At 40.2% G+C, this 23650-nt stretch overlaps 1 protein-coding gene across 1 annotated transcript in view; it reads right to left on the bottom strand.

Annotated features, from left to right (window-relative positions):
* Nucleotides 1–23650, bottom strand: part of PTPN20 (protein tyrosine phosphatase non-receptor type 20) — a gene marked incomplete at both ends in the record, with an annotated part of 50387 nt that overhangs the window by 4252 nt on the left and 22485 nt on the right. The window contains 2 exons of the mRNA XM_080640564.1: nt 5081–5296; nt 8979–9313. Coding sequence (XP_080496690.1) covers nt 5081–5296; nt 8979–9313 — 551 coding nt within the window. The remainder of the gene's footprint in view (nt 1–5080; nt 5297–8978; nt 9314–23650) is intronic.

Below are 23650 nucleotides of genomic sequence, written 5' to 3'. Positions count from 1 at the left end.
TCTAAGGACAAAACAGAACAAAAAAAAAAAAAAGCCTCTTAGAATTGAGTTCAACAAGATCACAGGATATAACTCTACACACAAAAATCAATTGTACTTCTACATCATAGTAACAATGAACATATGGAAACTGATAGTAAAAACATAATCCTATATAATAAAAGCCTAATATGCTAAGTGTCTGGTCATCCAGACATATGTTCAAGCAATCAAAGCGTAATATGCTAATGATATGCTAAGGCTGTTCAACCGCTTGCTATGACATGCACTGACCACCAGAGGACAGAGAGTCAACCAGTTAACCAGTCGCTATGACATGCACTGACCACCAGGGGGCAGATGCTCCAACTGGTAGGTTAGCTTGCTGCGAAAGTCCGGCCAACCAGGACTGAATGAGATGGGCTGGACATGCCCTGGAGGCCTCCTGTGTTCCCTCCTCAGCTGGCCAACCTCCCTCCCCAGCCCCGATCATGCACCGGTGGGGCTCCCTCGGCCTGGCCTGCACCCTCTCGCAGTCTGGAACCTCTCGGGGGATGTCAGAGAGCCGGTTCTATCCCAATCCTGCAGGCCAGGCCGAGGGACCCCACTGGTGCATAAATTTGTGCACTGGGCCTCTAGTACTCTAGTACTATTTATAATCACTCCAAAGAAAATGAAATAAAATAAGCTTAACAAAGCATGTACAGGATTTGTATGCTGAAAATGCCAAAATGCTAATGACAGAAATCAAAGAAGACCTAAATAAATTGAGCGATATACCATGTTCATAGATTAAAATATTCAACATAGTAAAGATGTCAATTCTCCCCAAACTGATCTAGATTTAAAGCAATTCCTATAAAAATCCCTGCAAGGTTTTCTGTAGACATAGAAAGCTATTGTAAAATTTATATGGGAAGGCACAGATCCTATAATTGTTAAAACAATTTCTAAAAAGAAGAATAATGTGAGAGAAATCACTCTACCTGATGTTAGGGCCTACAATATAACTACAATAATCCAAAGTGTGGCATTGGTAAAAGGATAGACACATAGATCAAAGGAACAGAATACAGAACCAAAAATAGGCTCATATATACATGCCCAATGATTTATGACAAAGATGCAAAATGATGGAAGAATGGCCTTTTCTACAAAAAATCTCTATATATAAAAGCCTAAGCGACCATTACGACCGAATAACTGGAACAACCGTAATGACCAGTTGACCAATTGTTATGATGTGTACTGACCACTAGGGGGCAGACACTCAATGCAGGAACTGCCCCCTGGTGGTCAGTGTGCTCCCACAGCCAACCTCCTGCAGCCAGCCAACCTCCCCCAGTCCCTTCCTGCGGCCACCAACCTCCCATGGTCCCTCCCCCTGGCCAGTTGGCCAACCTCCCACAGTCCCTCCCCCAACCCTCCCCCTGGCTGGCAGGCCTTGATCAGCCTGGCCCCAATCAGTCCTGATTGCCGGCCAGGCCTAGAGAACCCACCCATGCACAAATTCTGTGCACCCGGCCTCTAGTGCTGGAATAATTGAACATCTGTAGGGCAAAAATAAAAAGAAAGGAAAGAAAAGAAAGAAAGAAAGAAAGAGAGAGAGAGAGAGGGAGGGAGGGAGGGAGGGAGGGAGGGAGGGAGGGAGGGAGGGAGGGAGGGAGGAAGGAAGGAAGAAAGTCAACCTTGATCTAAACCTCCACCTTACACAAAAAATTAACCCAAAATAGATTATGGACTAAAATATAAAACATAAAACTATAGAACTTTCAGAATACAGCCGAGAACAAATTCTTTGGGACCTAGGCTGATGAGTACTTACACTTGGCACCAACAGCATGAAATCCTGTGGGGAGTTTTAAATTTATAATTTAAGGTTAGATAAACTATGGAAATATATTTGTATTTAACCTAAACTTACTGATGGCAGTACAAGCTCCTGGACTGGGCTGTCAGGAAAGCACAGCTTTCTCAATGGAGCTGCGGTGACTGACCATATGAGGATCATGGAAGTGACGCAGAGAAACAAAGGCCACAAAAGCTCATGGTAATTTTACCTGGAATTATAATTCCTTACATACTTTAGGGAGTTTTATAGCCATTATGTATTGTGAATTGCTAAAACCACACGTGTGTTATTATTTATTAATCATTGTATTATTATTTATTAGTATTAACCTACTTTTGCCTACCATTGTATGTGGCAAAAAAAGTTAAAGTACCATTTTCTAATGACACCATAGCTTAACAAGTTCAGGGACTGGTTAATGCTGTGGAGTGGTACTAATTTATGAAACAGAAGTAGCAAATCATTTACCATTGTAACTTAATAAACACATAGATAATGCTTACACAGTGATGCTTTTGTACATGTGGTATTTGAACACGATGAGATATGAAGGAAGAAGTCTTTCTTTCCTCAGTTTGATTACTGACAAACACAACTAGCTCTACACTGTATAAAAACGCAAAGTACAACGTCATCAACAAATGTTGCTCGGAGTGTAAGTTTTGTGAAGGATTATGTTCTGATAGTAGAGCTGCAATGACCAGAAAATAGTCGAAGGTAGTGACACAGATTAAGGAATTTATGCCAGAAGGCAAATCAACACACTGCTTCATCAAGACAGTGTTGGTAAAAAACAAATAAACAAACAAACAAAAAAATACCTGCTGGATTAACTAAACTGTGTGCTTAGTGGTGCAGTAAGAATTTGAACTACTCACTTCCCTATGTGATGGATAGCTGGTGACTCCCCGTGAGTGGCTGTACTGCTGCAGGTGGTGCGAGGGAAAGCTGTGTGCAGAATGTCTGAATTCAGAGCAACCTCAGTGTCCCCAGAGTTTCAGGGATTTTAAGAAGGCTTGATTAACAATGAAAATAGTCTAAAAATAACAATTAATGAAAAGAAATAGATGGTTACATATTCTCAGATGTTCATATCCTTTAGCATTATAGTAAGTTAATCCTAAATGTCAGAGGTCACACTTGTCCAGCCACATGTGGCTGTATGCAGCTTGCAACATGTAAGCCTCCCCATGCGAAGTCCCAGCACGCACATGGTCTGCACCTGCTCACGCAGCCAGCACGCTGCTCATGCTCCTAGAGTAGACCATATAGCAATGCACCAAACAGCCCTGAGTGCTTCTAAAAGCTTCCTCTCAATTCCTGTAAAGCAATTTCTGCAGATATCAAACATTCACAGACTGATGCTGGCCAATGCCACACCTCACGGAGCTCTGGTGGAAAGCATTTCTGAAGAGTAGAGAGGGGCATCAGTACGAAAATTTGACAGCTCAAGGCTTTATGGAAAACCAATAAGGAAACAATGGTGTATTTCCTATTTTTGAACCATTATATTTCATCAAATCCAAGGCATTCTTGATTGTAAAATGCATCATTTTATGCACATTGTCAATTAAACAGACAGATGACATTATAAAACATATTTAGGATTTAAAGAAGGTACAATGTGAGGGAAAAAACAGTGCTCCTTAGGGTTATGAAATAGAATATTTACAGTTTTACAGTTTCTATAAGGGATATAAAATAAAGATAAATATAAACAAACTACTTAAGAAATTATGATGAAAAATATATAAAAGAAAAATTATACTAATGCATTTTCTGCTAACAGGACAAAAGGTAACATCAGACTCACTTAGCATTTTTTAGAACATTTGTCTTTTTTTTTTGGCCAGCCAGTTTATATTCATACTATGTGATAAAGCCCTAATTTACTCCGGAAAACCATTCCTCTCCTATTCTCAACCTTAAGGCCTGGCACAGCCCTGACTGGCCTACACTAACCAGCATCTCCCACAGAGACTAGTTCAGGGAAGGGGCAGCCTCAATTGGAACTCAATCGGAAACAGTGAAATGCTAAGAGGAACTGGGCTGAAATTCTGAAAAGAAGGAAAATTGCTTGCCCCTGTCCTTTAGGAGTGACCAGGAGAGGTCATTTTCCTATCCTCCCACATCATGCAGCCTGAGGCTGGTGAGGTCCAGGGCCCAGGCGCCATCTGCTGTCACTGTCGGGTACAACTACCCAGAGTCTGAGGAGAAGAGTCTTGACACCTGCTCCAACAAAGACCAAACTGCAGCACTGTCTGCCGGGCACGCCCACAGCCCATCCATTTGGACTGAGCCGCAGGGTCACACTCCTGGTCAGAGTCCCGCCTGCTCAGTGCACGCATGCCCACCCTCACTGCTGCAGCGCAGAACGCTCAGCAAGTTGCCTGTTTGGCCACAGATCTAAAGTCACATTCCCTCATCAGTGTAACCAATAATAAAGGCAATAGTATAATCACCACATGTCTAAATTAAGAGGAAGGCAAAGAAATGCTAATGAAAAACACAAACCCAACAATATTATTATCCATATTTTATATATGAGCAATCTGGGTTTCAGAGAGGATGAACAATTTGCACAAAGTCACCAAAAGTATGTGGCAAAACTGGCAGTCATTCCCAGAGCCTCTCAATCGCTCTGAAGTCTACATTGTTTTCAAGGTGCTACATGCATGTCATCTGTCCATTCCAAAAAGGCACATGTCACCAACCTTCTCCAACAAGGCTGGGAAGAGGCCCCTGGGGGTGGAAGGCAGAGAAAGGAAGATGAACTCACACTCAGTGTGTTATGTACTATGTTCTAAGCCAGTGGTCAGCAAACTCATTAGTCAACAGAGCCAAATATCAACAGTACAACGATTGGAATTTCTTTTGAGAGCCAAATTTTTTAAACTTAAACTTCTTCTAACGCCACTTCTTCAAAATAGACTTGCCCAGGCCGTGGTATTTTGTGGAAGAGCCACACTCAAGTGGCCAAAGAGCCACATGTGGCTCGCGAGCCGCAGTTTACCAACCACTGTTCTAAGCCATTTGTTTCATTATGTACTTCAATCCTCACAACCACCTCCAGGAACCTGCAGCAGTTAAAGAGCAGGTACCCAAAGCTCGTGTCTATTTACTAAGTTGCTCCTAGTAACTAAGTTGCTCTTCATAGCTAACTAAACATTAGTCAGTCTTCAGTGTTAGAAGATTCTTGAAAGTGGAGTTTTACTGACTTGGGTTTATCTGCGTAATTCCCACACTTACTGCGAAGTTGTTCTCAATGGCACAGAACACCACGTCCACACAGATGAACACCCCAGTGCGGCCCACTCCGGCGCTGCAGTGAACCACGATGGGCCCTGTCAGGTGGCTGCTCCTCACGTAGCGGACATACTGTATGAAACCATCTGGTGGCGCAGGAGTGCCATGGTCTGGCCAGTTGGTGAACTGCAACTGTTTTATAAAGTGCCTAGTTCTTGTCTGTTGAGAGAGGGAAAGGAGGTAAGAGAGAGGAAGAGAGAAGGAAGGGGAGAGAGAGAGAAGACAGATATATCAACCTCTCATATTAAAGATATCATTTTAATTTCTAATATACCAGAAATAATAATAATAATAATGGCTATAGGTACTACAATAATAAACATAAGAATACTAACAGGTAACATGAATTGGGCACTTGTTATGTTCCAGGTACTGTGCATTATCACTTTTAATCCTCACATCAATGTTTGGAGGTGGCACTATTTATCCTCATTTTAGAGATAAAGAAGTAAGGATTAGCGTGACTGCTAGGTCAGAAGGCTCACAGGTCCAGAACTGAGACTATCAAGTAGGCCTCCTGAATCGAAATCTACTATCTTTCTTCTGCACCATGAGGTTACAGAAAAAAACAGGAATTCAAAGATGGCCCAAATGTTATGAATAATATAGAATAGCAATCTATCTTAGCTTAAATATCATTAAATTAATTAAAACAGGTATGTGCTATCAAGTTGCTTGATTGTCCTCTGGCAATGAGGACACTGTGCTGAGCTCCTGGATGTGGAGTTATGAAACTCCTCAAGACTGACAGGTTAAGCACTTTGAGTTTTCTAATCATCCCTTCCAAAGGGATCGCCCTCGTCCAGGGTCAGCCCTCTTTGTATTTCACTGGGGACCCACATGGAAAACTCAGGATGGGTTTCTCACTCCTCTCCTGCTGCCCTAGTGCATCATTTTTTCTAAGTTCCAAATAGCTCAAGTTTGAATCATCAGTACCTAAAAGTCAGTGATGAAAACAATCCTTGAAAATCCTGTGAAGGCATGAAGTTTAGGGTAACTCTCACCCTATCACATATTTCAAGGACTAAATCTCTCCTGCTGCTGTTGACCATGGAGAGTTGCTTTCCTGACTGACCCAGTGCCATGAAGACAGGCCGCTGATGCAGATTCTCCAAACAGAACCACATGGATCTGAGGCTTGTGGGACTCATCTCAAAGGCCACCATCCTGTCCCCCCTTGCCAAGACTCCGTAAGTGGATCCCAGAACTTGAGTCCGTGCAGACAGACCACGCATCTGTGTCTCCTGCCTGGCCTACATTTTCCAAGCATGCTGCCCTCTCCTGCCATGGCAGGCATCACACCCCATTTGGAACTGATGTGGCTGGTGTCTTCCTTCCATGCCAGCCTGCAAGTACTCTAAGACTTGAGACTGTGTTGCTTTATATCCCCAGCCCCTGACATGCTACCTGGAAGGAATCAACAGGTATCAGGGGAATGAGGGATCAGGCAAGTTTCCAGACACACAGAACAAGCTTGGTGCCCAGCACACAGCCAGCAAGCTCTGCATCCATGTCAGCCATTGTTATTCCTGACGTCTTGCTCCTCACTCTGGGCTCGGACCCTCCGCATTCTCAAATCTGCCTTTCCCATCCCTCCCTCCCTACTCCTCTTTCTCTCAACTTCTCCCTTTGCACTCAGGGCCACCATCCCACAATAATATCTTAGAAACCCTAGTCACCTCCCTAAATGTTTCTTCCATTTTCTTGCCTTGCCTTGCCTCCCACAGGCACTTTACTGTCTATGGCGCTCTGATGGAGGCCACCTGTCCTCCTGTGCCCCAGGTACCACAGAGCACAGAGACTAGGTTACATACGGCTTGCTGCCCACTCCCATTTCCAATTCACTATTCCTTCTCCTTGAAAAAAAAAAAAACCCTCTTTCTTTTGAGTTTCCAGACCTCCTAGCTTCATCTTCTCATTGTTATAACCCAATAGCTAGACCTCCTGCTTGATCTACTACATTCACGGAACATCCTGACCTTCTCCCTACCACAGGTTCTGACACCATCCAGGGCACAGTCAGGGTCCCCACAGCACCACCGACATTCTAACTCACAGCACCTTTATTTCTCTCTTGCAGAGGAGAGACTCCTTCCTCCTAGTCCTCACAGTGATGAGCACTCCCTGGACTTCCTACCACCACCTGCAATGTCAGGAATCAAAAATCTTCCAGTTCTTAAAATCCACCGTCACTGTCTGACCAGAAGCTTGTATGCTAGCACCTCATTTGTGCTTCACTTCAGTGCAACCAATGCACTCTCCTGTCCCTTGTGTCCTCCACTTACTCCTAGTTGACTGGCTCCTGATTCCATTCATCTCCCTAAATTAAGACTTCATGACTAATTATCAGAAACATTCTCTTACAAACTGTCAACTCCCTTTATCATTTGAATCTTGCCACAGATTACAGACAGTATCCCACCCTGGGCCAGTCCCATAACCGGTGGACAGAAATCCCATAGTCTGGCTGTGGGGAAGAAAATAATCACATAGTTGCATATTTTATTGCAATTAAAAATGTATAGCTTCCAACCTCAGCACCTCCAGAAACCCTTTTCCTAGTCATTATGCTCCAATCAAATCAACTTCTTTGGTGATGACTCCAAATCTCATCCCTTTTTTCAAGCTTCCTGTTTAACTCCCATCCCCTTCATTCTTGTGGAACACACGTATCATGCACCTGATAATCAAATCTACTAAGAGAAGTTAACTCATCACTTCCTCCTATAAATCATTGCTTTTCTATTTTCCGAGTCTATTAAAGCAAAAAATCTGTGAATTACTCCAGACAACACTTCCCAACAGAACTTTCTACAATGACGCAGATGTTCTATATCTGTGCTGCCCAATATGGTGGCCTCTGGTAACATGTGACTGCTGCAAGTGAGAAATAAATTTGTTATTTTATGTAAGTTTAAGTAATTTAAACTTAAACTTAAATAGCCACATGTGGCTACCATATTACATAGCATAATTTTGACCACTCCTTCTGTCACTTATAAGTCAAAAGTCCTAAGTCACATATAAGTCAATTTTATCTAAAAAACACCATAGCCTCTGCTTTCCATCTCAATGCCAACTTCCCTAGATGACAATAGCACTTTCTTACTAAAATTCTTCAATGTCTCTCAATTATCTTCATAATAAAGTTTGGCTCCTTCGCTAAAATCCAAGAAATTTCATGTCTGGCTTGCCCCTGCTTACTTTCTATAGCCTCATCTCATCTCTCATTACTCCCTGTTACTGCAATTTTATGTTCCAGAAACATTTAACTACTTATATTTCTTTATATATACCTTCTTCCATTTTATATCTTGATCATCTACTCCCTCTTTCCATCTTTTTCATTTGTGTAATTCTCAATTCAGATGCCACCACCTCCAGCAAACCTTCCCAAAACCACAAGTAATGCTAAGTACTTCCCTCCCAAGCTCCCAAAACCCCCACATGGATCTCAATATTACCACTGAGCACACCAAACTCTCCACCACTCAGCAAGCAGTGCCTGGCACATAACTAACATACCTTCACATGACTAACGTACCTTAAGGACTCATTACACATCTGTCACACTTGGCAGAAGCAGCCCAAGTACATCCCAGGATTAAGCCACTCACTCTCTCACTCCATTCCTCCCTTCCATTCCTTCCTCTCTCCAGCCAGAGTTTGATTAAGCACAAGTAGAAGTGGTGGGGTCTTAGTTTCTAGTGCCAGAGAGAAGTAAAACTAAGTTATTTAAAAAGTATCCCAGTCTATATGCTGTCTTACGCCTAACTTCTTGTCCTGACATGCATGCTTATATAATGAAATATGTATCTGATACTGATTTTTAAAAACTTACAGACTTCCTCACAACTTGAAATATTCGAATGATGAAATATGGAAGGATCTGGTAGTTCTCCAGGAAGATACGACAGTGTTTCAGTTCCAAAGGTTTCTTCATAGAAACGGGCCAGTAATGGTGGCATTTGGCAATTCCACCTTCTATCTCTCTGGTTATCATGACAATAACATTAGAGTTATGTTCCAAAATCATTTGCCAAAAGTCATCTGTGGTACTTGGCAGTGGCCCTTGGGTAGCGATATAGAAATACTCTTCTCCAGCATTGATTATCCTAATATAACTAGCATTAATGTAGTCCTTGTTTTCTCCAAGAGGAACACGTGTTGAATCATCTATTACAAAACAGAAACATCTGGTAGATAAGGAAAAGCAGGAGATGCAATATACCCAGATTTCCTGAAAGCATTTAATGCAGATAAATCCATTGATCTCTTTGACCAATAGAGAAAAGGTATATGTTTGAGTCCATAAATTTAAATTCTTCCCTCCCCAAAACCTACTGGCATGACCTAAGAAGTATACAATTAGGGAAGTTTTTATTTGAAATCATTTTCTACTAAACAGAGAAGGATGCCACCAGTATCCAGATACTGAGAGATTTCTGTTATGCAGGCACAGGTGGGATTAGGTCAAAAGAGGGGCCTACTAGTCTGCAACAGAACACAGCCACGGAGGAACCCTTCAAGGGAGCCAGTGGAGAGCAGCCCCAGAAATCTGGGGAACCTGCAAGCCCAAAACAGCAGAACCAGGGGAAAACTCAGCAACAACTGAGAACGGAGGTAGTTGACCAAATACAAACACTAGCATAACAGAATCCTATCAATGCCACAGACATGCGGCCAGCCCTCTGAATTTCCATCCTCAGTTTCACTGGTGAAGTGGCAATTGCTAATCAAAGCAAAGGGATTATGGGAAAAGGATGCTATGAAGGGGATTTGCTCCAAGCAACATGGAACTCGTCTGACATAAAGTATTACCACAAATATGAAAGGGAAAAGCAGTGACTTGACTCACTAACAAACTCCACCAGCCCAGGAGTGGAGATACAGTGACACCTGGAGCTCTGGCTCTCCCATGACTCCTCACAGAGAGGATGAAACCCTCAATAAAGGAGGGTTTTCATTTGTGTAATTCTCAATTCCAACCGGGAGCCATCACACCAGCAGTCTGTCCCTATGACCCCAAGTCATTGGGACCGCTTATTTAACAAATATGCTATGATAAGATAATTGGCAAGAGGCTTACACAATTTCCGACAGAACCCTTCTCAAATTCCAACACAGCAAGCATAAACCATCCCTTTTAAATATGGATAAATAGGAAAAACAATCACTAGGTATATAAAAATATACAGTACTTCACAAAAGAAGACCGTTCTGAGAAATCACAGCAAATGTCCTCCTTTCTGTAAGAGAAGAATGCCTTAAAAACTCCAAGAATGCCTTAAAAACACCAACAAGACAAACAACCAAATTTTAAAATGGGCAAAGGATATAAACAAACACTTCTCCAAAGAGGACATACAGATGGCCAATAGACATGAAAAGATGCTCAAAGTCACGAATCATCAGAGATGCAAATTAAAACCACAATGAGATATCACCTCACACCTGTCAAAATGGCTGTCATTGATAAATCAACAACAAGTGCTGGCGAGGCTGTGGAGGAAAGGGAACCCTAGCACACTGTTGGTTCAGACTGGTTCAGCCACTGTGGAAAGCAGTATGGAGTTTCCTCAAAAAATGAAAAATGGAGCTGCCTTATGACTCAGTCATTCCACTTTGGGGGATATAACCAAGGAAACCTGAAACACTAATTCAAAAGAATATATGCACCCCTATGTTTATTGCAGCATTATTTACAATAGCCAAGATCTGGAAACAGCCCAAGTGCCCATCAATAGATGAGTCGATAAAAAAAGCTGTGGTACATTTACACAATGGAATGCTACTCAGGCTTTAAAAAGAAGGACCTCTTACCTATTGGACCTGAAGATTATTATGCTAAAAGAAATAAGCCAGCAGAGAAAGACAAATACCATATCATCTCACTTTGTAGACCAGTGGTCGGCAAACTCATTAGTCAACAGAGCCAAATATCAACAGTACAACGATTGAAATTTCTTTTGAGAGCCAAATTTTTTAAACTTAAACTTCTTTTTATGCTACTTCTTCAAAATAGACTAGCCCAAGCCGTGATATTTTGTGGAAGAGCCACACTCAAGGGGCCAAAGAGCCGCATGTGGCTCATGAGCCACAGTTAGCCGACCACTGTTGTAGACTATAATGAACAAACTAACAAACCAAATAGAAACAAGTGCATGGATACATGGAATAGCTGACAGTTGCCAGAGGTGAAGAGGGTTGGGGGAGTGGATGAAAGAAGGTGAAGGGATTAAGCAAAAAAAAAAAAAAAAAAAAATATATATATATATATATATATATATATATATATACACACACACACACACACACACACACACACACACACACACACACATAACACATAGACACAGACAACAGTGTTGCTGATAGCCAGGGTGGTGAGAGGTGGGGTGGGCAAAGGGGGAGGGGGAACGAGGGAATGGAAAGAGACTTTGCGTGGGGGGATAGGCACACAATGCAATGTGCAGATGATGTTTTCTTGAGCTATACACTTGAAATCTGTATGGTTTTGTGAACCAATGTCACCCCAATAAATTCAATTTAAAAATATATAAAAAATTAAAACGATTTGTATTTTAAATTGAATCCAAGACAATTTTATTATTTAAAAGGATAATATATTTATATGTAGCGAGGTAAATATGCTACATTATTAAATTATAAAGGGGGTAATAAGAGCATTATCATGAGATCTTTCATCATATGCATGCATATCCTATCTAATAAAGAGGGAATATGCTAATTGACCCTCACACCATCGCAATGATAGTGGCACCCACAGCCAATAAGGAGGGAATATGCCAATTGACTGTCCCGCCCTCAATGATGGTGGTGCCCACAGCCAATAAGGAGGGCATATGCTAATTGACTGTCATGCCCTCAAAGATGGCAGTGCCCATAGACATAAGATGGCGGCACCCAGTCCCCTCAGCCCCACCGGGGCAGCAGGAGCACAGCAAGGCCAGCCAGGCCTTGCTGCACACATACCTCTGGAGTTCCCCAGTCCCCTCAGCCCCCCAGCCACCCAGGGCTGGCCCGAGGCACAGGCAAGCCTTGGATGGCGGCTGCCCAGATGATGCCCAAGGCACAGGCAAGCCTCAGATGGCAGCTGCCCAGCGCCCAGGGCCACCCGAGGCTCAGGTATCCAGGGCCAGCTGAGGCTTGCGCTGCCAGCAGTGGCAGCAGCAGAGGTGTGATGGGATGTTGCTTTCCCCTGATCGTTGGGTTGCCTCCTGCCCCTAAGGGCTCCTGGACTGTGAGAGGGGGCAGGCCGGGCTGAGGAAGCCCCCCTCTAGTGCATGAATTTTCATGCTACGGGCCTCTAGTATATGTATATATGTGCATAATATGTTGATTATAAATATATAATAAACAAAAGAAGTCCTGACAAGTATTCATCAAAATGCTAGTAGTGGCTATTTTATTATCTAATTTTTATAGAAACTATGTACTACTTTATGATAAAAAAGCCTTTTTTAATTTTCAAAAGGGAGCTAACAATAATAAAAGCTTGCTTTCAGATAAAAACCACAATAACTCAGAGGGTGATGTCAGCATCATAATGGACTGAGAAGACTCTTTTATTTATCTCCTTAAAATTACAAGTTAGACAATTATAACTCAACAAAGGACCCCCTGCTCAACACAAAAAGATACCTGACCTGAAAAAGCCACCTGTCAGAACATCTGAAGGTGGGCAGATTTGAATGAGCAGAGGGGTGGACAGGGATGGAAGGGGGCATTGCTGCAGATGCAGCCCAGCACCCACCAAGGCTCCAGTGAGGGCAATAGTGGAGGGCTGGCTGCAGGATTCACACTAGAGCCTGGAGTGTAAGAGGGACAGAACAGTGGTCTCCCAAGAAAAGGCATCACCTTTCCCCTCTCCCCATTACAACAGACCCCTTGCAGAGATAGCTGGGAAGCTTAAAACAAGAGCAACTATGATAGCCATTACTTGGAAGAGGGGTGGAGCCACACATGCCTCCATAGCCTCACCCATCCTGACAGAGCCCAGTAAAGAAAGCTGAGAAGACCTGGACAGGGCATTGTGCCCATGGCCACGGCTGGCAGGAGGATGGACCTGCAGGAGTTCGACCTTACCACCCTAGCAGAGCCAGATAGAGAAAACTGAGATGCCTTAAATAGTTCAATGAGGCTGTGATATCATGAACTCACCCCCGCCCCCCCCGCCACCCCCACCTCCACCCTACTCATCTTGGCAGAGCTCGATAGAGGCAGTGGAGATGCCTTCAAAAACACAGCCTGGCCAGGATCATTAGTGAGAGCTCATAAAACCATTTTCCACCACCTACCATATACTCCCATCAGGGTGGTAGTGCCCCATAACTAAGGTGAACGGGTGACACAAGGAACACTTACCTTCCCACTAGACATACAGCATTTTCCTTAAAAGTGAGGCTCAAATAGTGCAGGTAAGAGAAAACAAAACATGTGCTATACACTATCTACTGGAAAACAAAAGTAAGTACCCTGTATATTAGCCTGCTGAATTATTGAGAGCAAAAGAGTATCTAATGAAGAAAATAGGCCACTGCCTCAAATGTCCACAACAGAGAAACAATCCATCAAATAACGTGAACAAGCAAGGTAACACGGAAGCACAGAAAGAAAATGAAAAGTCTCCAGAAACCAAACTCAAAGTCCTAGAAGACTGTGACTAAAATGACAGAGTTTAAGATTGCAGATATGGAGGTGCTCGATGAGATAAAAATAGAACTTAGAGAAAAGTTCATTGAGCTCAGGAAGAAAACTAATGAATAAATGCAGTACTTTACTAAAGAAATTGTAAGTATAAAAGGAACCAAACAAACATTCTGGAGCTGAAAAACTCAATAAATAAGATGAGGAACATATTGAAGAACATTTGAAACAGCAAACCAGGTGGAAAAGAGAATTAGTGAATTCAAAGATCAATCGTGGCTTTTTTTTCTAGAATTAGCTGTGCTGGGTCCTGCTGCATTTGCAAGTTCAAGTAGGCACTGTTTCTAGTTCCAGTACAGACTTTTCAACAACTAGTGGGACGGAAACATAAAGGACTTTTAAGAGATGCTCTGTTTGATCCCATAGGAAGGCAACATGAGAAATAGTGTAAATAGTACTAGTACTTTCAAATCTTACACAAGTTTCTTCATTTGTCCTCTCCGGGCAGGATTTCATCCCTTATTGTCTTGATTCATTCCTAAAATAACTGAGTCCTCCCAATATAATTCTAATTCTAATTAATAGTAAACTAAGCAGTAACTTTTAAAAAAAATAGGAACTTGGATATGACTCAGGAGGAAGAAGAAAGTGAACTAAGAGTTTAAAAAATAATAAAGGAACTCTACCTATGAGAACTACCTTACTCCATTACAAAGAGCAACATAAGCATAAGGGTATGCCAAAAGAGAGCAAGTAGGGAACAGAGTGCAAATAGTCATACAAACCAATAGTCAATAAGAACTTCCCAAACCAAAGGAAAGAGCTATATCCTTGAATCCAAAAAGCTAACAGAAAACCTATTTTTCTCGATGCAAAAGACCTTCTTCAAGACACATTATATAAGAAAATATCAAAAGTTAATTACAAAGAAAAAATTTTCAAAGCAGCCAAAAATAACATATCCAGCAAAGTTATCCTTTTGATATGAAGGAGAAATAATAACTTCCCCATAAAATAAGAGCTGAGGGATTTTTACCACCACAAGACCTGCATTACAAGTAATATTAAAAGGAGCTCTTTGCTTGAAAGAAAAAGACAAAAGTATACAAAACTTTCAGGTGACAGACAGAAGCAGGAAAATGCAAAAATTTTCAGAATAGAGTATTAAACAATTAACTATAGCATGAAGGTTAAAGAGGGATGATAATTTTTTTTAGAAAAGTATAACTTCTGAAATTTCTAAACAAATGCATGGCATAAAAAGCCATACTTTATGACAACAAAAATAGAAAAAGGAAGGAAAAAAAAGGACTGAACTTGGTCGGTGAATAAAGATGACATACAATCAGAAGAAAAAGGACTAGTGTATATATGAACCATTTTTCACATAAACTTAATGGTAACCACAAAACAAAACTCTGTAGCTGAGACAGGTAACATAAAAAATAAAACGAAAAGAAAAAAAGACAGCCCTAGCTAGTTTATCTCAGTAGTCAGAGTGTCAACCTGTGGACTAAAGGGTCTTGGGTTTGATTCTGGTCAAGGGCACGTACCTTGGTTGTAGGCTCGATCCCCAGACCCAGTTGGGGCACTTGCAGGAGTCAACCGGCCAATGTGTTTCTCTCACATCAATGTGGTGGTTTTTTTTCCTCTCTCTCTCTCCCCCTTCCTTCCATTCTCTCTCTCTCAAAAATAAATAAATAAATAAATAAATAAATAAATAAATAAATAAATAAATAGAAAAAATATCCTCAGGTGAGGATTAACAAAAACACATAAATAAAAGAGAAAAAATTATACATGAACAAACAAAACTAAAAAAAGGCAGACAGAAACAAAAGGGAAAAGAAACAATGGAGACAGAGCAATAAGAAAACAAAATAAAAAATGGCTCTAGTAAATCTTCATATATCATTACACCCTAAATGCAAATAGACTGAACTCATGAATCAAGAGGCGTAGAATAGCAGGATAGATTAAAAAACAAGACACAACTTGCTGCCTACATGAGACCCATCTCAGCTCCAAAGATAAATACAGACTAAAAGTGAAGAGGTGGAATATGGTACTCTAAGCAAATGGCATCCAGAGAAAAGTGAGTGCAGTTGGACTTTTATCAGACAAAATATATTTCAAGATAAAAAAGCTAACAAGAGACAAAAAAGAACATTTATCAAGAAGACATAACACTCATTCATCTATAAAAGCCTAAGCGACCATTGCAACCGAACAGACGACCGAACAGGCTGCGTGGGGTGAGTAGGCCCTCTGAGGGGTTAGTGAGGGGTGACCAAACGACCGAGCAGCAGGCTGCATGGTGCAACCAGGCCCACGGGGGGGGGGGGGGGGGGGGGCGGCGTTGGGTGCAACCAGGCTGGCACGGAGGGGGCAGTAAGGGGGGACTAGGCCAGTGGGGGGGGGCAGTTAGAGGTGAACAGACTGGCAGGGGGAGGCAGTTGGAGGCAACCAGGCTGGCAAGGGGGGCAGTAAGGGGCAACCAAGCCGGCAGGGGTGGGCAGTTGGGGGCGACTAGACTGGCAGGGGGGCAGTTGAGGGTGACCAGGCCAGCAGGGGGGGGGGCAGTTAGGGGCAATCAGACAGGCAGGCAGGTGAGCAGTTAATAGCCAATGGTCCCAGATTGTGAGAGGGATGTCTGACTGCTGGTTTAGGCCCAGGATCAGGCCTAAACCGGCAGTTGGACATCCCCCGAGGGGTTCCGGATTGTAGAAGGGTGCAGGCTAGGCTGAGGGGACCCCCCCCCCCAACCATGCACAAATTTCGTACACCGGGCCTCTAATATATATATATTATATTATATATTTTATATACATATATATATATATATATATATATATATATATATATATATATAATCTCCAACCTTGAAGCTCCAAAATACAGAAAGCTATTACCATCAGACCTAAATGGAGAAATTGACAGAAATCATAGTAGGGAACCTAAATGCCTCATTTACAGCAATGAATAAACCATCCAAGCAGAAAATCAATAAGGAAATATTGGCTTTAAATGATACATTAGAGCCCGACCAGGATGGCTCAGTGGTTGAGCATTGACCTATGAACCAGAAGGTCACAGTTTGATTCCTGGTCAGGGCACATGCCCGGGTTGTGGTCTTGATCCCCAATGGGGGTGTGGGGGCATGCAAGAGGCAGCCGATCGATGATTCTATCTCATCACTGATGTTTCTCTCTCTCCTTCTCCCTTCCTCTCTGAAATATATACATACTGAGTGGCCAGATTATTATGACCACCCCATCAGTACTTCATTGGGCCACCTTTTGCCTTCAATACTGTGGCGATTCTTCTTGGCATTGACTCCACGAGATGTTGAAAGGTGATGCGAGGAATCTGACACCATGCCTGATGAATAGCACTGTCCAGTTCTGTGAGATTTGATGGTTGTGGAACCAGCTGCCTGATGGCTCTTTTAACTTCGTCCCACAAATGTTCATTTGGATTGAGATCTGGTGATTGTGGCCACCTAGGCAAGGTAAAGTCTCCCTCATGTTCTTGAAACCACTCCTGCACAATACGAGCACTGTGGCATGGCACATTGTCTTGTTGGAAGAAGCCATCTCCATTGGGATACACCAGTGGTCAGCAAACTCATTAGTCAACAGAGCCAAATATCAACAGTACAATGATTGAAATTTCTTTTGAGAGCCAAATTTTTTAAACTTAAACTTCTTCTAACGCCACTTCTTCAAAATAGACTCGCCCAGGCCGTGGTATTTTGTGGAAGAGCCACACTCAAGGGGCCAAAGAGCTGCATGTGGCTTGCAAGCCTTAGTTTGCTTACCACTGGGATACACCATCAACATGATAGGATGAACTTGATCAGCAACAATACTTAGGTATGTTGTGCTATATAGACCTTGTTCCACATGAATTAAAGGGCCCAAATCATGCCAGGAAAACATGCCCCAAACTATAACACTGCCCCCACCAGCTTGAAGGGTTGTATTCATGCATGTGGGGTGCATGCTTTCATGCTGTTTCTGTGAAATTCTCACTCTGCCATCTGCGTGATGCAACTGGAAACGTGATTCATCGGACCACATGACTTTTTTCCAATGCTCAGCTGTCCAATCCTTGTGTTCCTGTGCGAATTGGAGACGTTTTATCTTGGTAACTGCAGACAGCAAAGGTGTTCGAACAGACCTTCGGCTTCCATATCCCATACGATGCAGTGTACGGCTAATTTGCCTACAAATGTCAGGTGGTCATAATAATCTGGCCACTCAGTGTGTGTGTGTGTGTGTGTGTGTGTGTGTGTGTGTGTGTGTGTGTGTGTATATATATATATATATATATATATATATATATATATATATGATGACACATTAGACCATGTGAATATAATCAATATTGTTAGAACTTTGCATCCACAAATGACAGACTATACATTCTTCTCAAGTGCATACAAAACCATCTTAAGGATAGAGCATATGTTGAGGCACAATAAATTTGAAATAAATTTATTGTGCCTCAATAAATTTGAAAAGGTTGAAATCGCACCAAACATATTTTCTTACCACAATGGTATGAAACTGGAAATTAACTATAAGAAGAAAGGTAAGGGGAAATAAAGAAGGTGGAAAAACTACAAATTTGTGGAAATTAAACAGCATGCTACTGAAAAACTATTGGATGAAAGATAAAATAAGAGATCAAAACATACATAGAAATAAATGAAAATGAAAGTAATACATGCAAAAATTTGGGGGATGTGGCAAAGCAGTAATAAGAGAGAAGTTTATAGTATTATAGGCCTAACTCAAGAACAAGAAAAATCACAAATAAATAATCTAACATCACACTTTAAAGAGCAAGAAAAAAAACAAAGCACAAAATCAGTAGAAGGAAAAAAATAACATAAATTAGAGCAGAAATAAATGAAATAGAGAACAAAAATACAATTAAAAAATAATAAAACAGAGCTGATTATTTGAAAAGATTAACAAAATTGACAAACCTCTGGCTAGACTTATGAGGAGGAAAAAAGAAGACTCAAATAAATCAAATCATAAATAAAAGGGAAAATGCTATCATTGACACTACAGAAATACAAAGATTTATATAAGAATACTATGAAAGTCTATACACCACCAAATTTGATAATTTAGTAGAAATGGACAAATTTTTATAAATATATGTTTCCTAGACTGAACCATAAAGCATTGAAAAACCTAAATTGAAATAATAATAAGAAACTTCCCCCAAAACAAAAGTCCAAGGCCAGATGGCTTCACTGGTAAATCATACCAAATATTCACAGAAAATTTAATACCTATCCTTCTCAAACTCTTCTAAAAAATTGAAGAGGAGGGAACAATTCCTAACTAATTTTATAAGGCCAACATTACCCTGATACCAAACCAAGCAAGGACAACAACAAAAGGAGAATTAAAGGCCAATATATCTGCTCAACGTAGATATGAAAATCCTAAACATATACTTGAAAAATAAATACAATAATACATTAAAGGATCATACATCATGATCAAATGGGGCTCATTCCAGGATGCAAGGATGACTCAGTATCCACAAATCAATCATTGTGGTATACCACATTAACAAAATAATGGGTTAAAATGATAGGATAATATCAATAAATGCAGAAAAAGCATTTGGCAAGATACAACATCCATTTATAATTAAAACACTCATTAGTAGAGAAGGAAACTACTTCAACATAAAAAAGGCCATTAAGACAACCCCTCAGCTAAATGATGAAAAACTGAAAGCTTTTTCTCTAGGATCAGGAACAAGACAAGGGTGTCTACTCTCACCAGTGTTATTCAACATAGTTCTGTAAGTCCTGGCTATAACAATCAGGCAAAAAATAAAATTAAATTAAAAAAGACAGCCAAATTGGGAATGAACAACTAAAACTGTCACTCTTTACAGATGGCATGATTCTCTATATAGAAAACCCTAAAGACTCCTCCAAAATACTACTAGAAACAATAAAAAATATAGTAAAGTTGCAGGATACAAAGCTAATATCATTACAAAATCCATTACATTCCTATATACTAACAACAAAATATCAGAAAGAGCAACTAATGGGAAAAAATTACAATTGCAACAAAAAGTTTAAAACACCTAGGAATACACTTTAAAAAGGAAGTAAAAAACCTGTACACTGAAAACTACAAGACATTATGTGGGGAAATTGAGGAAGACACAAAATTGAAAACATAGTCCACATTCGTGAATTAAAAGAATTAACATTTTTAAATGGCCATATTACTTAAAACAATATACAGATATAATGCAATCTCCATCCAAATCTCAACGGCATTTTCCACAAAAATAAAACAAAAAAATCCTCACATTTACATGAACCCATATAGCCAAAGCAATCTTAAGGGGAAGGGAGGGGATGGAGAAAGCCTGAGGTATTACACTCCCTGACTTATAACTATACTACAAAGCTACAGTAATCAAAACAGTAGGTATTTATAGGACGTTTCATCCAAAAGCAACAAAATATACATTATTTTCAAGTACACATGGAACACTATCAAAGATAGACCATATGTTAGGACACAAAATAACCCTTAACAAATTAAAGAAGACTGAAATCATATCAAGCATCTTCTCAAGTGCATACAAAACCATCTTAAGGATAGAGCATATGTTGAGGCACAATAAATGTGCCTCACAGTGGCATGAAACTAGAAATCAACCACAATAAAAAACCTCAAAAGCATTCAAACACATGGAAGTTAAATAGCATACTATTAAATAATGAATGGATTACTAATGAGACCAAGGAAAAAAATAAAAAACTTCCTGGAAATGAATAAAAATGAACACACAACAACCCAAAATCTATGAGGCACAGTGAGAGCAATCCTGAGAGGGAAGTTCAGAGCATTACAAGCCTACTTCAAAAAAACAAGAAAAAGCTCAAATAATCTAATGCTACTAAGGAAAGAATCAGAAAAAGAATAATGAGTAAAGCCCAGAGTAAGTAGAAGGAAGGAAATAATAAAGATTAGACCAAAAATAAAAAACGTAGAGACTAAATAAACAATACAAAAGATCAATGAAACCAAGAGCTAGTTCTTTGAAAAGATAAACAAGAGTGATGAACCTTTACCCAGACTCATATATATATAAATAAATAAATAAATAAATAAATAAATAAATAAATCCGAAATAAAATAACAACTGATACCATCAAAATTGAAAGGACTGTAAGAAAATAATATGAACAACTATATGCCAACAAACTGGACAACCTGGACAAAATGGACAAATTCCTAGAAAAATATAATCTTCCAAAACTTAATCAGGAAGAATCAGAAAACTTGAATAGGCTGATAACAACTAATGAAACTGAAGCAGCAATAAAAAATCTCCCAGCAAACAAAAGTCCTGGAATGGAAGGCTTCACAGGCCAGTTTTACCAAATATTCAAAGAAAAACTAATGCCTGTCCTCCTCGAACTATTAAAAAAATTTCAAGAGGAAGGAAGACTTCTTCCAAGCTCTTTTTATGAGGCCAGTATTATCCTAATTCCTAAACCAGATACAGATATTACAAAGAAAGAGAATTACAGGCAACTATCCCTACGAACATAGATGCTAAAATCCTGAACAAATTAAGCTGAAGAAGCTTGGGAATAAAGTTTGAAACAGGTTAATAAAGTTATTTGCCTAGTATAGCTTTATTTTTTATTTCATTGACATTGATTTGTATACAGAAAGCAAAATTGTTTTTAGAAAGGTAATCATGGCATGTAATATGACATAATTTTTATGGAATTTTATTAGAGATTTAACATGGTAGTATCATGTAACAAAAGTGATATAAAGTTTTCATGTTTGAAAACGTCCCTCCAGTAGCCCTCAGGGCTTCCATGGTTTATGTGATGGGTGTAATTTTAATATGGGAATAGAATATTCCTTAGTGGGAGAGAAAGGTGATTTTTTTCTCTTAATGTTGTCTATATCGTATGCATATACTGAATGCCTTGGTATATGTAATTTTCTCTCATTTTATCCTCAATCTATGAAGTAGGAACTAGTTACTCCATTTAGTAAATGTAATTGGAAGTTACTTCAAAAAAGTGAAAATAGTTCATCCCTTCTGTTATATTCTATAAGATATTCTGTAAGATACCTGGGGGGAAAAAGTAGTAGGAATGTCACCTTGTCTTTTTTCCTTAACTGATAATACTAAATGAATAAAACTACTTTTTTAAAAAAAATTTTTTTTAATTAACATACAGTAAAATTGACCTGCAGTTGTAAGGATTTTAACACATACGTGTAATTGCCACCAGAACAATTTCATCATCCCAGAAAGGCTCCTCGATAATAGAGCTATTTAAAAATTCTGTATTAGCAATTACAATGTTAAAGCAACTTAACGATTTTACAAATGGCAATTGCCACAACCTGCGCAATGGGTTCAGGATGACTTGCAGGAGGGCCAATGACACAATGAATACACTATACAAGAAATATGAATTTTGGAAGGCATGGGGGGCCAGGTGGAAACCTCTTTTATGAAGAGGCTCACCAAGTTTGGTCAGTCTGCTTTTATTCATTTTGAATACACATTTGCCCTTTAGCAATCCATACAGGCAGCAAAGGTAAAGTTTGGTATACAATGTAAAGATTATCAGGTCAGGAAACTGCCTCGAGCCATTGCAATCACAGCAGGGCAGACTTGTGCTGAATATCAAAGTCCATTGGCTTTCCAATGTCTCTTTTGTACTTTTATGCTAATTGCTGTTTGCTTTAGCCTCTGGCATTTCCCCCTTTTTGTTTTTTTAATTAATCTTGAAAAGTGTATGCCCTCTGTAGGGCTTGAGTTTTTTTTGTTTTGTTTTTTGTTTGTTTTTTTTTTTAAGACTCTTCATTCTGCATGTGCAGACTAGAAATAAACATATAAGACCAACAATGAGACAGACAATAGTGGTTATGCTAAGAGGCAAAAGTAGGGAGATCCAATGAAAAGGATTGAGTTCTTTCATGTCTTTTTTAAATTGCTGCCAGGCATCTAAGGAACTAGTCTGTAAGTTTGCCTGGGGCTGCTGGAGTACTCATCTGTCTGCAGCCACAAGTACAGGTTGAGGCTCCAGGTGCAAGGTCCTCATTAGTTTGGTCAGTTCTTCCCGCGGATTCAAGTTTAATGTTCCTTGCAGAAATCCACGTGCTTGGAGGAGTTTTCGTGGAAATACACAAGCATATTCTCGACCAATGGTTAATAAAGGGTCGGGACCTTTCCATAAACCACACTCAGGATCCTTCCATTTGACCAAGCTTTTTTCCTTTGGCTCATTATGACACTAATGTAGCTCCATTGGTGTCTTGCCATCAGCGCTACAAGTGAAAAAATTTAAGGTAATTAAGGCTTGGTGTAGTCTACTTACAGGAAATTTCCCTAGTATCCCCCCTTTTGTTTTTCAAGTTGAGATTTTAGCCACTGATGTTGGCATTCTATAATTGCCTGTCCATGGGAATTGTATGGTATTCCCATGATGTGCTGAATTTTCCATTTTGTACAAAACTGCTGGAAATGACAGCTTGTGTATACAGGTCCATTATCAGTTTTAATAATTTTTGGAATTCCCACGACAGCAAAAACAGCTAGGCAGTGATTAATGACCTGTTTTGCTGTTTCCCCTGTAGATGCAGTGGCCCAAAGGACTTTTGAAAAGGTATCTACAGAGACATGCAATGCCCCAAAGCATCCAAAAGGAGTATAATATATTATATCCAATTGCCAGATATGGTCCCATCTCAATCCTCGAGAGTTAATTCCTGTATTAGGTCCTTGAGGCAGATGTAACATACAAGT

Source organism: Plecotus auritus, assembly GCF_963455305.1.
Source record: "Plecotus auritus genome assembly, chromosome: 9".
Classification (NCBI taxonomy): Eukaryota; Metazoa; Chordata; class Mammalia; order Chiroptera; family Vespertilionidae; genus Plecotus; species Plecotus auritus.
The sequence above is the reverse complement of the archived record's forward strand: the minus strand, read 5'-3'. Positions and strand labels throughout refer to the sequence as shown.